The 17,499-nt window shown below is 37.0% G+C and overlaps 2 protein-coding genes across 4 annotated transcripts; both read left to right on the top strand.

Annotated features, from left to right (window-relative positions):
- Positions 1–2,199: 2,199 nt before the first annotated feature.
- On the top strand, positions 2,200–5,957 carry LOC106920994 (potassium voltage-gated channel subfamily A member 10). The gene is made up of 2 exons (XM_014992377.2): positions 2,200–2,277; positions 3,183–5,957. The coding sequence occupies exon 2, from the start codon at positions 3,340–3,342 to the stop codon at positions 5,017–5,019; it is 1,680 nt and encodes a 559-aa protein (XP_014847863.2). The 5' UTR covers positions 2,200–2,277; positions 3,183–3,339; the 3' UTR covers positions 5,020–5,957.
- Positions 5,958–12,373: 6,416 nt separating this feature from the next.
- LOC106920995 (uncharacterized) lies at positions 12,374–16,062 on the top strand. 3 transcript variants are annotated; one of them, XM_014992381.2, is made up of 6 exons: positions 12,374–12,498; positions 13,111–13,710; positions 13,799–13,909; positions 14,105–14,166; positions 14,909–15,169; positions 15,482–16,062. In XM_014992381.2, exons 2-6 carry the CDS (start codon positions 13,119–13,121, stop codon positions 15,542–15,544), a joined length of 1,089 nt encoding a protein of 362 aa, XP_014847867.2. In that variant the 5' UTR covers positions 12,374–12,498; positions 13,111–13,118; the 3' UTR covers positions 15,545–16,062. The 3 variants fall into 3 exon arrangements, with proteins under 3 accessions (XP_014847867.2, XP_014847869.2, XP_014847866.2); XM_014992383.2 differs by having other exon boundaries at positions 12,406–12,605; positions 14,108–14,166; XM_014992380.2 differs by having other exon boundaries at positions 12,410–12,605.
- Positions 16,063–17,499: the final 1,437 nt, after the last annotated feature.

Raw genomic sequence — 17,499 nt, 5'->3', positions numbered from 1 at the left:
ACTTTTGTTACAGGACATTAGTCATTTAATATCTTTGTTTTCTCTGCAGACTGAAAGCTGAGCTTTTCCACTCTAAAGCAATTTAAAAAAAATGTGTTCAATAAATTATGCTTTTGCTTTGCAACAGAATACTAGGAAGAAAATATTACCTTAAAGACAAATTTTCAAAACAGATGGGACAATCAATATAAACAGAAGGTAAATTTTAGCTTAAAATAATTATGAAAGGCATTTCTTATCATTATTATGTATTGAAAGAACTAAATTGTTGTTAAATAGCCAGCAAAATTACATCAGTGTAGTTTTTTCTTCTATTCCAAAAATATCTGGAGGTTTTTTTTTTTTTTTTCTCTTCAATGTTAAAGTTAGAATTTTCCTCTTCTGGGCTGAGGTCACCGTTTGTACCAGGAGCGGCTCAAAGTTAAACATCTGCCAAGGTGTGCTGAAGGTGTTTCTACCGATGCAGCACCAGTGTAGTTCACAAATAAGCCTGCTGATGGAGAATTGCTTTGTCAACACAGATTGTTTGTCGGTAAGGTGATAGTGTCATCAGGAAGGGCGGAGGAATGGATGATAGATGGAGGGCTACATGGAAGGCTGGAGGGAGGGGCGTAAATCGCTCTGGTACACCATGAGTTCCCCTGAGAAGAGTAACAATGCAGTAACTGCAGTCTACGTCATCCTAGAGTTCATATCTCATCTCTAGACCTCCCCTTTCTCACTTTTACTGTCACAAATCATTTTGCAGTGGAGGGGATTGATTATTTACTTTTGATCTGACTCGTGCAGTCTGTGATCCCACCCCCATCGATGTCGATCTTCCTGCCTCTGTTTCTGGGTGTAGCAAATTTGATAATGAAGTGTTTTAGTGGCAGGTCATGCCTCGACTGGGTTTGTTCTCAATGACGTGGCGGGCAATGCAGGAGCTTATGAGAAGGCCTATGCATGTGAAGAATATCGAGTCAGCAATTACTGCTTGTCTGAGCAGATGCACATCCCCACATCTCTTCATATGCATGGGCTTTCCTTGGTTCAGTTGCTTTAGCACAAAGTTGAAATTTAAATTCATGGATGCATGATGTTACCGTGACGACACATAACGAGGTGATAGTGTATGGTGATGAATGGGGACACCGCAGAGACTGTCAAGTTCTCTGTGACCTTGAAGCTGCGTCCCTGAGAGCGTCTGCAGTGGTCCTGCTCGTACCGCAGTGTTAGAGGGGACCAGCAGACAGCCAGCTGCAGGCTGCAGCAGGATGACAGCCATGTGCACAGAGGATATCTAGCATTAGAGCAGTGGCATTCAATCAGGAAACACAACACTCAACCTGTCTAACCAACTTGGTCACCCTTCCAAAAAAGTTTTAGGAAAACTTTAATTAAAAGTTTAAATCCTTGGAAAAACTTTGTATGAAAAAAAATACAAAGAACAGCAATCTAAATAATGGATTTAATTTTTTAATGGTTGAAGTGACCTTCATCACCCTCTGAGGATAAGATCTTAAAATAGTTTAACTTTCAACTTTGTTAGCTTTATAAACAAATATGAGCTTGAAAAATCATTCCTCAACACTTTGCAAATTTAAGTAAAAGTATGTACAGATTTTATATATGAAACTGGACCTTGCACTTGTTTACAAAAAATGAAGGATTTCTGTGTAAGGATTAGAAAAAAACACAGAAACAGATGAGATGCCAGATGAAATAAGAGTTTGTGCCAAATCAGGATAGATGAAAAACAGTCTGAAGCCCCCAGGCAAACAGATGTTGTTGCAGATATTGACAAGTAGTGTAAAAAAGGACAAAAATAGTTCAATCCTGCAAGTGGATGCTTAGTCTGCAGAAAAAAGGCAAGTGAGTGGGACCCACACTCCCTTCCCCTCATCAAACAGCGATTGGCTCCTGCACAGTAAATCTCCTATCACAGAGCTTACCTATAATGTCCCCACTGATGGAGGAGGGAGCAGCCAGAACAAAGCCAGGTGACCCCTACATTTAGTGTACAGTCAGATACCTTTGTGGGTGTTTTATTGTTTATCTCTGTTTGTTTGTGAAAGAGTGAGAGAGCAGTTGTGTACAGTTGTGAGTTTGTGAGGGTGTATTCAGCTTCTCTGGTTTCGCACATGGTGTTAAATTACTCAGTGGGACCTTTAATACAGCTAGAGACACTCTTGATTGGAAGTTTGGATGAGGGAGTGTGAGGGAAGTGGGGAACAGAGCGGAGCTGGCAGGCAGGACAAAGAGGGCACAGAAACTTCTGCAGAGCCAGGGACATGGGTGAGTCCTCACTACATGCATGTCGTGCCTCTTTGACAGTCAGGTCTGATGTTTATGTTTCCTTACAGTGATAACTGTTTTTGTAAATGTCGGGCTAGTGACAGATAATAACCTATCTGAATTGAAATTATTTTTCTACGTTCAGAAAAGTGTCTCCAATCAAAGGATGTTGATTCTTACTTCTTAGGTGATGTCCTTTGTTTTCTCACTTGGACTCGTTCACCCTTTGTCGCTAACATGGGATACTTAGCTCACATAATTATGTGTCTATCATCTATAATTTCCTTATATAAGATTTAACTCTATACCCTTAACTGCCATGCTATCTGCTAAGCTGAGAATGGAATCCGAGTCATGTGAATCTCCTTGAGTCTTGAAGGGCCCTCAGTGTCAAGTGAATTGCAGCCTTATGGTGTATGTTACAATTTAGTTACCTGTTCAAACCTGGCTAAAGGAATGATAAACAGATACGACAGCTGTAAAACTGACTGACAAACTACTTTGAACTCGAGAAGAATTCTGATAGGCAATGGAAATTAGGGTTAAAAAATATTGATGTTAACATATAAACAAAACTGTTTAATTTTGAATTAGCTTATGGCATCAGTCATAGATGGAGGATCAGTTGTTTTGCCAGAGGAAATAGTTTTGCTACGCATTATCAGCAATAATGCCCCATATGCTGCATGTAAGCACTTTCACATCTGATCTTGCAGAGTGTGAGTTTTCGTTTAGGTCATTGGAAAGAAATTGAAGCGGAAAAATAACTGTACGTGCAGAGTATCAGATGGCAGGTTCTTTGCTGATGCAAACAGGAGCCGACAGAAAATCTCCTTATCAACAAAACTAGATTGCACCACTTAAGAAGAATTTAATATGTCTCTTTTTATTACACTATTTTACAGATTAACCAAAGGCCTGAATCCAAACCTATTGTCCAGCAGCCTGAATGGTAACCAGGAGGAGAGAAGCTCTGGCGCGATCTTCAGCGTGGCACTGGTTGAGGTTCCTTCTCTGTCTCCGGAACCAGATTGACCATCATAGCGAGCATCAAAGCAGGCAATGGAGGTGCCGCTTGTTAATTTTGAAAACATGGACGATGTTGGCATCAACCTAGGTGACCCAAGCGACTCAGGTTACCCGACCTCACCCAACTCAGAGGCTCCTGATCAGAACTTGCTGGCCCACCGGCTGGCTTCTCCTCCTCAGTCGCCACGCAGAGGACGGCGACAGCGTCAGTGTGGGCAGGAAGGGTTGTCCCCATCCACTCCTCCAACTCTTACTTCCAAGGCAAACTCCAGCAGTGGCAGTCTGATCTCCAGTCTGAAGCTCCTGGCAAACAGTGAGTCTCCCACTGACAGTGTCTTCAGTAAGATGCTAAAGGATTATTATGAGAATGAAGATCTGTTCGAAAAGCACTGCTTGGAGGAGAAAGATGAGAAGGTCGTCATAAATATTTCTGGCTTGATGTTTGAAACCCAGCTCAGTACCCTGAGTAAGTTTCCAGAGACGCTGTTGGGTGATCCCATGAAGCGATTACAATACTTTGACCCAATGAAGAATGAGTATTTTTTTGATAGAAATCGTCCGTCATTTGATGGGATTCTCTACTATTACCAGTCAGGAGGGAGAATCCGCAGACCAGCCAATGTTCCCTTAGACATTTTTGCTAATGAAATTGTTTTCTATGAGTTGGGCCATGAAGCAATGGAGCAGTTTCGTGAAGATGAAGGGTTTATTAAAGAACCTGAAGTCCTCTTACCCACCAATGAACTGCAGAGGCAGTTCTGGCTCCTCTTCGAATACCCTGAGAGCTCCAGTGCGGCCAAATCTGTGGCTCTGGTCTCTGTCTTTGTCATTGTTATTTCCATCTTTATTTTCTGTCTGGAGACTCTTCCAGAGTTCAGGGAGGACAGCGACTTTCCTCCAGGTTTCATCCAAATGATCAACGGAACTGCCTCTTACCCTGCCCCTAAAACTGTGTGGACATATCTCACGGACCCATTTTTCATTGTGGAGACTATTTGCATTATATGGTTCTGCTTTGAGCTTGGTGTCCGTTTTGTGGTTTGCCCCAGTAAGAGTGATTTCTTTAATAACATCATGAATATTATTGACATTGTGTCTATAATTCCTTATTTTGTCACCCTGGGAACCGAGCTGGCCACAACGCCGGACGAAGATATGAATGCAGGTCAGAACATGTCCTTGGCAATTCTAAGAATCATTCGACTTGTGAGAGTCTTCAGAATTTTTAAGCTCTCCCGCCACTCAAAAGGTCTTCAGATTTTGGGTCAAACCCTAAAAGCCAGCATGAGGGAACTGGGGCTGCTAATCTTCTTCCTCTTCATAGGAGTCATCCTTTTTTCCAGTGCCATCTACTTTGCAGAAGTGGATGAACCCCAGACGCAGTTTGTTAGCATCCCTGATGGCTTCTGGTGGGCTGTGGTATCCATGACCACTGTTGGTTATGGGGACATGTGCCCAATTACAATGGGAGGCAAAATGGTCGGCACCCTCTGTGCCATTGCTGGTGTCCTGACCATTGCCCTGCCAGTCCCTGTCATTGTCTCCAACTTCAACTATTTCTATCACCGTGAGACCGAGCAGGAAGAGAAACAAGTGATGGATGCAGCTGCAGAAGCTGCCCAGAAAATGTCAGCTGCTAACAAGTATGGAAGTACCCTTTCTCTCAACAAAAGTAATGGCACATGGCAAAATGAGAAAAATGGCATGCACTGAAAAAGATAAGTTTTTTTATATTAATGTCAGAGGAAGATAGACATTAAAAAAAAAATCAAACATATGTGTTAGTGAGACAGACTCGGTTTATTCACTCATCTTTTTGTACTTGAAACACTTGTGCAAATGATTACAGTATTATTAGGCACCATGTGGTGAGACAACCAGTACACAAGCTGTCTGTCTGCATGTAAATGTGTCAAAGTGCAATTAACATAACTCAGCAACTACTGCTTCAGTAACTCAGAGAATACACGGTGCAGCAAGATATGGTTTCTACAACAGACCAACATTTCACCTAAAAATTGGCTTGCTTAGACAGAAATAGTGCATATTTGTCCATTAGATGAAAACAAATCAAGTAATCTGAGCTCACATAGTTCAATGTTAGTCTACACTTTATCATACTCAGCAAAATCAAGATTGGTCTTGGCAGCATGTTCAAGGGCAGGCGAGTGTTGGAGGTGTAACATAGGACATTGGCATACACATTGTCTTCTCAGCAGGTCTATAGGTGCAAATGTAGAGCCTGCGGCACCTCTCCATGTAACAATATCTGTGTGATAAATAGCTGGCAGAGTAGCATGTCTGCTATTAATATTATAGCTAGCCTGCAAACTTAAATATAAACTTGCTTAATCTTCACCATACATGCAAAAAATTTGCATGCAGCAGTTTTAGTGATTAAAAACACAAGTTGCTTTTTTTATCCACAGGTTTTATTATTAGAATTTGGCACCAAGCCCAAATGAACATGGTTTTTGACTGTAAATGGAACATGTCAACACTTGTTATTGTAAAACTGCATCACTTCATTGCACTGAAAATGTTTTTCTATGTATGTCTTAAGCACATTAGGAGCTTCACATCATCCATTGTTGGCAGGGAAAATGTGTTTAAGTATACAAGAAATGTGAGATCAAATATATATATATATATATATATATATATATATATATATATATATATATATATATATATATATATATATATATATATATATATATATATATATATATATATATATATATATATATATATGTATGTATGTATATACAGTGACAAGACTAGGTTAGGGCAAAAACAAACAAACAAAAAAAAATTAAGTATTTTTTTTCATCTGCCTTTTTATCTCGTACTTCAATGCATGGCATAGTGGCTAAGCTGAGGCTTAATCTCCATTATCATATCTGAACATTTGATACATACACACACACAGTATATATATATATATATATATATATATATATATATATATATATATATATATATATATATATATATATATATATATATATATATATATATATATATATATATATAAGACAATTTATTATGGTATTTTAAACTTATAATAAGAAACAATATATTTGACATGAGATTGAGAGTCATACAACGATAATGAGCTAACTGGGTTTGTGATAACATGTGACTTGTAATTTCCATAAGAAAAACATGAATTGGAACCATTTATGCATGAAATATTTCTGTCACTGAAAACTTAATGTATGTGAGTGTCTTGTTCATATAAATATTGATTGTACTGAAATGTCAGTGAATGTAATTGTAACTCAGTCAATGCCTTTGTAATCCTAAGAAATGCAATATGGTGATGTGTGGTTCTAAAAGAAGAACATTGTATTCTTCATCCATTGAAAAAGCTGTACCTGTTAAGAAAATATAATGCAATAAGGTGACATGAGTAGGTCACTTCAATAATTAGCACTTTACTACGTTACAAAGCACTGAATATGTTAAGACTGTTACTGTATGTGTCAACATTGTACAGTACAGTGTCATAATTTGCTGTTTTATTTATCCAGCAAAGAGTGCCTTTCATTAAACATGTACCCAAACTGCGTCATGCTTCCCTCTGTTGATTTTTTAAAGAATTTATTCTGAGATAAAATGTGCACAGTTCTATGAGTTTATGAGTTTGAGCTTAAATTTTCCTTATGTTTATTTATAAAAGTGATGAATGAAAGTGTAAGTGTCAGTTTTTTGGCTTCAGGGCTGAACTCTCATTAACGCCTCATGTTGGCTTGTTATTAACACCTTCTCACTGGCTGTTCGCATTGCTGATATCATGATGAAAATAATTGTGTGATGCTCCTGTCTTATGACAAAATAGAATAAAATCATATTTTTTGTGTTTTTTTTTTCTGTATTGATATAAATAGGTGGTGTAAATAGCAAACCGGGGGAGCAGATGTTTGTTTGAGGTCTAACAAGCCTATTAGCTAATGAAGAACAGAAAAAAGAGTCTGGCTAAACATGGGTGAGATGATGAAAAAATGACCACAAATTGATACAGATGAAAACTGACACTCTCTGTGATATTTATTACAAATGTTGAAAAAAACCCTACGGTAATTAGATCACATGTTCTGTTGGCTGTACTGTTATAACCGGGAAAATTACAGTGTTGTGTGGGAAACAATGTCTTTGACTGGGATCACTCCAGAAGAAAAGCACCAAGTTAAATATGCAGTGAAAATTAATCTTTTATTACATGATCTATCTTGGCCTCTGAGGCAAGACAGAGGCCGTTTTACTTACTGTTTGTTCCATGCCTTCTTATATACACAAAACATTCCTAGTCAGTCGCTCTAAACTGTACCAAATTTATGTTGCTCTTCTGGATTTTGTTTTTCCTAGGTCAATTTCTACCATAAAGGTTTTTGTTTTTTTGTTTTGTCATGCTGTGTTTTTGAGTCTTTTCAACTTGACAACTTATCACTGCGGTCAGCATGCCACTCTTCTGATTTCTGATCTTTGTAACAGAGGGTATCCCACTGATACCCTCTGTTAGCATTTTAGCATTTAAAAAGACAGATGGCTCAGGCAAGGTCAAAGCTAAAGTGAGGCTGCATTTATAATTCATGAGAAGTTCCATGAAGATATCAAATCCAGCCCGCCTTTGATAAAAAAATCACCCCAAGAAAATGATTCAAAGACCAACCGGTCCAGTCTCTGTGACACACCAGTGTAGTGCAAATCTTAGTAGAACTAAAAATATCTTTGTAGCATGACTGCTCTTTACTTCTGACTCTCTGAGCTGGTGACAAGCTGCGTCCCTCTGCTCTAAAGGATACAATGGACGAGTCTCACGCAAAAGCTCAGACAGTGAGTCTCATATCAGTGGATTGGGTTACTGTACTGTCAGCAGACACGTTAATTCAATTCTCAGAGCTGCACAGACAGCAGCCTGTGCACAGTAGTTTTCTGCCTCCAGAGAGTAAAGTCACCTGGAACTCAGCAAATTGTGTTCAAATCAAATCGCTTAAACTTCTTCAGTTCCTTTGAGAAACTGCAACTCGTCTGGATTTAAACCAAAGAGCACAGACATGAGAATGCTTTGGAGAAAAGTGTGCAACACCAAGTGATTTTGCTATTGATTGGAGCTCAACTTTGTTAGCGTACAGTATTACTTAAGGTATGGATTCCACACTGTGACTTTGCATTTAAATTTTTATAGCCTGCTCCTTAACTACAAGACTAACATTATGAACTGAAAAGGGATCCAATAATTTGCTAATGGAGATAGGAAACTCAATGTTCTGTCAGCATAATAGAAGATAATGAATTAGCAAATAAAGACACTGTTTTCTATAAAGTGAGGGTCTGGCCTTTTAGTGCTTCACAGAAAATGCTGCCTGTACCTTGTTTTTGAGTACAATACTTTGTGAAATGGTCAAAAGATGCAATAAAAAAACCCTTTTCTTCATCCCAAAAAATGTAATTCCATGTGAAAGTTTTAATCAATTTCTTTATACATTGTTTTATTTACTTACATGTTTGCTTTATTTGTAAGCATAAAATAATAATACAAGTCCAGCATAGGTTACAAATGAAAATGCAAAGAATGTTCTTCAAAGCACAAAGTACATTGTTTTGCAAAAGTTACTCTTCCCCTTGAACAATTTGAGACTTTTTCAAATACAATAATTTGCCTCCAGAAATAACCTGTTTCAGGGGAACTAAATGCAAATATACCTGATACATTTTAAATGAGAAAAATCATGTATCATTTTGTTTCTCAGTCACAAAAATGCTCTCCATTATATTGGCCTGTCACATAAAATCCCAACAAAATACTTAGAAGTATATGGCTGTTCAGTGGTAAAATCTGAAAATGTTCAAGGAATCTGAATACATTTCCCTAGTCTCTATACAAACTACAAAAGAGTAGTTTGTACTCTTTTTTGTTTCAGAAACATTTTTGGACAACACAGAGCATTTGAGCTTAAGAAAATCCCCAAGAGACCTTTAGAAGTGTTTAAAGTTTGATCTGTTTAAATCGAAAGTAAAAAACAAATATTTAGGTTTAACACTTCTGGAAATCTCAGGAAAAATAGAAAAAGTGCTGTAAAAAACAAGCATATCAACTTTATCATATCTGTTTTTGCAAGTATCGTTGTGACTAACAATGACTTGCAAAGTAATTCCCGGACAAACACATGACAACAGTAACATATTCTTTAGATAGTATAGACACTCATGTGACAGTTTTGAAAGAACAACTACTTCTAAAAACATGTTAAATGTTTATTTTATGAAGCTAAATCATTTTTAAATTCCTGGAATTTTTTCTTACCACCTTTCAGGATATGCAGAGTGAGAATACAGTGAATGTTGAAGCACATTATTCAAATAGTACTTTCAGCAATATTGCTTCTATAAAACAGATTTATTTAGTTAGTAGACATAAATAGATCTGTTGTATATTCTTGAGTCTGTTTCTATATGAATTGTGAGCTACCTTATTCAGCACAAATCATTTTATGATTGGAGAGAGGCGCCCCTGGATACACAGGGAAGTAATGACTCAAAGAGATAAAGATTTATGACAGGTAAATGCACGGTGACTGCTCTGCTGTTCTGCTGCAAGCTCCAGAGGTCAGTGACCAACCCTTGTGGGACGAAACGTGAGTCTCACATTTGTAAAGCTTAACACCCATGAAAAATGAAGAAGGTGACCTAAAGTATCACCAAGGGCCAGACAGTAAATGGAGCATTGAATTTGGATGAGCCCAGGAAGCTTTCCATGACAACAACAAACTGGAAAATTCAGAAAGTCTAATGAGTATGACTGAGAAAAGGAGTCCAGTCATAAATTTTACACAAAGATAAGTCTGAGTAAATCCACATGGAGAGCGAGCCTTACTAGAAGTGATGCAAGTAACTGACTTTAGTATTTATCTATACACCTCATCAATTAAAACACTGTATGGAAGTATTTTGATCAGGAATAAGAACTTTCACTTGAAATTAATGCTTACAATATGCTGCTAAGATATGCTGCATCCAAGGCACGATTTATGTACTCTCTAGTAGGTTCATCTTTTAAATCTCAGCATCAAATATGTTTGGTTCTTAAAAAAAACAATCTTAATGTAATGGCAACAAGATTATTTTTATATTACTCTTGCTGTTTTTTTTAATTAAGTAAAAAAATTTAAACAAAGGGCACAGGTATTATTTTTTTACAATGTCCAAACCTTTATGTATACAATGCACCCATTTTCAAGACAACATGTTCACTGCCCTCTAGTGGCTTCCATAGTCACCAGATCTAGTCAGTTCAAAAAGGGACTCCAGCCCAGTGCTAACCAGGTGCCCCTGACAAAAGTGACCTGAGTGTTTAGATCTTGACAGAGTTAAATTTCATTGATAAGTGTGACACCACGTGGAGATTTTGGGGTACTACAAAACAATCCTGTCTTATTTTTTTTATTTTGTAACTTGCACTCTCTCATTTATTTCAAAATGCACAAAATATTAGAAAGACTTGGAATATGTCAGGTTTGACATCAGCTTATGAATTAAAAGCAAGTTAGTGAAATAAGTTCAGCTTATAGAAAAAATTATTCTTGGCTGCAAAAAGTCCATATGACAGAAACCTTTTGTCTATGGTTTCTTAGCAATCAGGATAAGACTATTTATAGTGATGTGTCACTGAAGTTGATGGACAGAAAGATAAACTAGAAGTAAACACCTTATTTGAATGAAAACAGGTGAGTCTTTTTCGTTGTAAGACACTTTATTCCACAACACTCACAAATCAGGGAAGGTTAATTAACTATTTACAAAAACTTGATTTCTGTCATCTTTGATTGGGTCAAGTATAAAAGACTTTGGTCAAGACTGAAGTAGACTGCTATAAAATGAAAAAGACAAAACATTTTTCCAAATGTGGTTTTTGAAACATATTCCTAAGGAAATTTCAAAAAAGGGAATTTAATATAAGGTTAATCAATATAATCCAGGTCAGGTATCACCATTTTGAGTATTGCCTTTGTGAACCTGAGTCATGTAAAATGACCTTAATGTCAGCTACAGCTATACGGAAGAATGAGTCCCTTATTTGTTTTGCAAACAAATCTAAGGTTGCCTTTACTGTGTAAAGGTGTATAATGAATCCCATACCTTAGCAAAGTTAAAATGCCAGCATCACCATACAGACGTTTTAAAAACAGCAGCAGAACTGGAAGAACACTCTTGTAGTGTTTGTGTTGCATCCAAAAGATAACAGAGAAAAGGAAAATAAACGTTTCTGCCTCCAAGCACTGCATGTTTGGTTGATGAATACAGTATGAGTCCTGTTTTTATTCTGAAGTCACTATTTAAAAGTTTCAAATTTAAAAAAATGGGCAGGATAGTATAATGAAATCAAAATTTCAAATGTAACATTTGGAAGACTGCTAAGCAACCCCCATCTTAAACTTCAACATGGGTATTATGCAGTTACATCGACACATGCACAAAAAAACTCTTTAAGCAACATTTGCACTCATCTTTAGAAATTTTCATGAAACATCCAAATCTTGATTTTCAGTACATAAAATTCTAAAATGCACATGAATACGGAAGACCTGCTATTTTTTGACATACAGCTCAGCAACTGTTAAATTATCCTGAGGATAACTAAATTCCCACAGAGTGGATTACCTCAAATTATGTCACCAGTCATCCAGTTAGTAAAACACATCAAAATACTGACCATGACACATAGTGATAAAATATAGTTATTTAGATTTGACATAAAAATCTGGGTAGTAACCTTAAGAAACAAAGATAGGACGAATTTTATAATCATTTTTATCAAGTCACTGCATTTTAGACTCTAAAATCTAGATTTAGAAATGTCAGCAATTTCAGCTCTTCAACTTGGGTTATTTTTATTAGATTTTTCTCCAAAGCGATGAAATAACCCTTTATAAAAGATAAAGGGTTATTCTTATTTTTTCTTCTAGAAAGGCCACCCTTTTACAGGAAACACGCTGACTTCCTAAACGTGGCCGATTATTACACTGCGCAGCTAAAGAGAAACCGTAAACAAGGTCCGATACCGCCGTCTATGTAAACCCGGAAACATAGGTGGACCGCTCAAAATCCCCTGGTGTCAATTTACGTTATCTCAGGTGAAAGCGGCGACGTAAACCCCAGGGGGAGGAGCTCCGGGATTTCGGTCAGCAGGTACATTAGTCTCTTTGTAAGACATAAGTCTGTCTACAGCGAGTACCTTCAAAACCCGCGATCTGAATATTTCGTTCGGATAATTAAACGATATCAACGGTTAAAAGGTGAGTTTACTGACAGAGTATCTCGACCATTAATACGTTTTGATCTTTCTTCTTTGACTTTTAAAGAGTATTTAAAAACGCGTCTCCATTTGTCTCGCAGTAATAACCGTATTATCTAACGCAACTCAGTTACACTTTCCTGTTTCATCTGCGTTTTAAACACTGTTTAGAACAGTAGACAAAAAAAAGCACTGCGTGCATTGTAACTGTCTTAATATCCTATGTGTTACTTCAGAAATTAGATCAAGGCATTATGCATTTTTTATAAACTTAATATTTCATGTTTATTGAAATTGGCATGATCATGAACGGCGTGAGCAACATTCAAACATTAATTACCGTAATATTCTTCATCAATAAAGACAATATAACAAGATTTTTTTTTTGAAAAAGCGTTAAAAATGAGTAAGATATAACAGTATAAATTAATTAGAAAGTTCATGTGATTTTCAACTAAGAGATTTAAATCTGATAAAACAGTACGCTTTTCTCTTCTTCCTCTTAGAATCCACCATGGAAACAGCAATAGAAAAACAAAGGCCTGTTCACAGCCAGATTATTTCTGTGCCCCATAAGGACACAGTGCGTATCCTGGAGGTTTATGTCAAGCGGAGCCTGAGCCTGAATGATGGCAGTGTGAGGGCAAAGAAAGCAGGGAAGATGGAAAAGTGGGTGACCATGCCCAAAAGGTATAGACGATCCTCCAGCGACCCTTCCCTACATTTGCACGAGGATTTAAATCCCAGTGAACCTAGTGTGCTTCCTGTGGCTGAACCCCAGATGTATGAACCCATGAAAGATCCTGAGAAATTAGAGGAGCTAGAAATCAAGACTAAAAAGTCCAAAAAGATCAAGAAACTCTCATTTTGGAAGACTTTCCTAGGCATTTTCAAGAATGAAGACAAAGAAGAAGATCAAGACAGTCCATCAGAGATGTTTGACGATTCAAATCAAGCAACTAACTGCCTGCCCACAACTCAGATCTCCTTTCAAAAGAAATCAATCAGGAAAAAGTCCTTAAGAAGGAAATTGTCCAAAAGGCGGTCTCTGAGATCAATTAAATTTGGCAAAGATGTCAACTCTACTGATAGCACTGGAGTAGAAGGTAACTGTAGCAGAAATGAAGATTCATATTACTGTCATGTTACTGCATTTAAAAATTGTTCATTAATATCCAAACATTTGCTTAACAGCTGTGATCAGCGTCGAACCGACATACGCCTACTATGAGAAAGTATCGGAAGAATTTGAAAAAATTGTACATGAGGTCAAAGAACAAGAGGAAACGGAAATTCTGTCCAATGGTAAGAAATTGGTTATTGTGCTCGTAGTTTGCAGCTGTTAAAAATAGTTCATTGCCGACAGTATAGTGTGTGAAAAAATAAAAATCTGGAACTGGAAGTACGAAAGGGAAGAAAAACATGCATAGTAGAATTATCATTTAAACAGTTTCTGTTTAATAAAACCTGTTCATAGTTCCTGTTTGTGTTTGTTTTCAGAAGAAGTTATCAAAAGGATTATTGCTTTGACCATACAAGAGGGTGATGCCATTGATGGAAAGGTGGGTATTTCCTCCGATTGTCAGTGAAAAAGTATTAGTTGGAAATAACAGAGTAGTTTTTAATAATTGGATATACCAGGGTTAAGAGCTAAAGATACAGTAAAGATATGGTTGACAAGGAAACAAGTGTTTTAAATATAAAAGTTGAAAAATAATTTTAAAAAGGACAGTTAAGTTCAGGCTTTAAATCATCCATCTGTACCTCTGTCTGTTAGAGGCATGTTTTTGAAAACACATCAAAAGTGACTAAGTTTAGAAAGGAGGAAGAGCTTTACAGAGTACATGTTGAGTCATAGCTTTGAAAACCAAGCACAGGTCATGTGATTGCTGTGCCATATGGTCTGCTGAAACACTTTTACATTAAATCACCTTAGATCTATAAGTGAACAAGCCAGCAGTAGTTAATTGTGTGTGTATTGCAAAATGTAATATAAGACAAAAAGGTTTTTACCCAGTGATTTCCTGTTTGTATTTTCTAATGCAGCACTTTACTGTTTTTTATTTATTTTTTACTTAAGCTGTTGAGTATTTGTAGACTTTTAATATTTTCTTGCTCCTTAAAGTGTACACAGTACAATGAGAAAGTATTGCAGTGAGTCAGCTCCCTAACAGCTTTCAAGTATTCATTCACCACATTTATGGAATTACTTTGGATTACAGTAAAAGGCTTGTCTTTGCTGCGTTATCTCAAGTAGGTCAAAACATACATAACTGATAGCTCTATTGTCCTTATCTCCTTCAGCTGAAAGATAACCCCATGCTGAGCAGCTTTTTCCAGCGCATGTCTTACTCCTCCTTCCAGAAGATGGCAGATGCTTACCTGGAGAAAGAGGCAATGCAAACCCACAAGCCACCCACTGTGCTACCTACAGCACCCGAGCTGGTCAAACTGGCTTTCACTCTTGACTTCACGGCCAGGGTAGCTGGGCTTTCCAAGCAGAACGTTGGTCACATCACTTGTCTCGGAAACCGTTATCTGCAGGACCGATTTGAATACAGACAGGTGAGAATGCTAAAGAATGGATTCCATGTTTGCTAAAGACAAATTTCTTGGATTTTGATAGTTTTCAAGCATAAGGAATGCCAAGCTCTAATTTGTACCTGTTAGGTTGTTTCTATTGTGACGATGGTACAAATACTGACGTTTCTTAGGATGACAATGTTTACACAAGCAAAAACCTTAGCTGTTTAGAACCTCACTATACATTGATAGCAGAAGTCAGGCGATATCTAACTGCAAAGTACGAATGCAAAAATGGAAAGTTTAGAGACTGACTGAAAATTATGTTTTAATATCTTTTCTTGTTTCTTTCAGGCATGCACAGACCACCCCTGGTCTGACGATGACGTCGACAATGTTCCTCTAACAGGCAAATGAAACTGAGATCTACCCAACTATCCACATCCCTATAGATGCGACTATAGATCTGCACAGACTTCACTTTATGAACACTGTCTGAAAACTTACATGTGCTTGAAAGATTTTACTAAGCTGTGACTGAAAACCTCTGAAAATGTGACACAGCAGGATGTTTTCTCAGAAAGCTGTCACTTGACAGACCAATGGCCCTAAACCCAATCTTAGTGAGCCAGCCACCAAAAAGTACTGAACTGAACTGTGATAGCACTTTGTTAGATTCATATTTAGGTGCTTTTCTAAGAGACACTACAATGTAAGGCTTTTTTGCCAAATTTGAAAATTTGTTGATTTGTAACAATAAGAAAAAACAGTGCAATATTTTCTTCTGTATGGGTAACTCTGAGCTCTTGTTAAATATGCATTGTGTGCACCAAAACTGTGACTTTTTGTTATGAATGCTGGCATTCATAATGTCAACTCTGATCTTGTTAATTATTGAAATGAGTTTTATCTTTTAATAAACATATGCTTCTTAACATGGTTGGCAGCTCTTTGATTCACTGACATGTAAGCAGGAAACAAACTAGAAATGAAGTACAGCTTGTCAAAAATAAAGACCTAGTTCTCATAAGAGAAGAAAAGCATTATGTGAGCTGTACTGCTCCTTCTCCTTTGTGTGGGGAGGGTGAAGTTTATCTGAATGAGTCAAACTGTTGATACACCTGGTGGATAAATAGCTGCTTGGACTTGTTTCTAAGAAAGGGCAAACTCACAGGATTATTATTTTTTATTTGCGTTAGAATGGATTTGATCTACTTTCACAACTCAAACTTGGATCAAACTGGGGTCATGAGACCAACGGGTGTATAGATAAGTTCATTTGCAGATAACCAGTAACAGGTCACAAGACTACATGCTAACTTGTAATTACAAGATGGTATGTCTGTCAGCTATTATGACTAAAGTGAACATGATGGCTCTGCTGCAGCATGAGACATGCATAACTACCAGAAATGATGATTACTCAGGGGAAAATTACTACATCCAGTGCACTGCCAAGCAACAGATGAACTTACATACATCAGAGAAAATGGCACAGACAAGTGGACTGCAATGTTACCTGCTCATACAAGGAGCATAATTCACATAAATATGGCAAGAATCACAATAAAATGCTAAATATAATGCAAAGCCAAGTTATAATTTGACTTAAAAATCTGGACTTCAACAAATATTTCCACATTAATAATAATTGTATCATCAATTGACAACACATAAAAATTGGCAGGTGAAAGCAAAAATTCTAATATTGCTCAAGTGACAGGTTCAGTGACAAGTTAACTACTTTCTCAATCAAGATAATGCACGATTGTGTGATCAATTCTCAAAGATGAATTGTCAAGATGATGTTGACTCACATGCTAAAGCTACACTACAAAGAAAAAAAACATGATTTCTGGTTCCAAACAGTAGTTTTAACAGAATTAGTTAGAACTATGATTCAGTCAGACCTCAAGCCCTGGACAATATGTGAACTCCTATGAAGCCATACTTTGGTTTGAATGGGTTTGCCTTTATAATACCTTTAATGTAAGAAATACTCATTGTGAGCATTGGGAATTTCACAATTTGCTTTTCTTTAGACTAGAGAACAAAAGCAGCAACTTGTGTTTTAATGTTGTAAGACTGGTTTGAAGGGTTTCCAGTTACAAGACTGGAAACGTATATTTAATCTTGCCACAATTTAAAATTTGTGAAGTTAAGACTTCACAAATTTTAGTTTAATGTTGATGCATATAGAATAAATAAGTATATTTGTTGACCTTGTGTTTGGACATTTGGCTTTGTCTCTTCAAGTTAGCTTTTATGTTTGTGTGGTCTCACAAATTGACTATAACCACACGCAGTGATGGGATTGTTTAATGGCGTCTTAATGCTTGTTTTACAAATAATCAGACATGAAAAACTGCATG

The sequence above is a fragment of the Poecilia mexicana genome, unplaced genomic scaffold (genome assembly GCF_051168715.1).
Source record: "Poecilia mexicana isolate PSO_F unplaced genomic scaffold, ASM5116871v1 scaffold_5, whole genome shotgun sequence".
Classification (NCBI taxonomy): Eukaryota; Metazoa; Chordata; class Actinopteri; order Cyprinodontiformes; family Poeciliidae; genus Poecilia; species Poecilia mexicana.
Note: the sequence above shows the minus strand (reverse complement) of the source record. Positions and strands in the feature narration are given on the sequence as shown.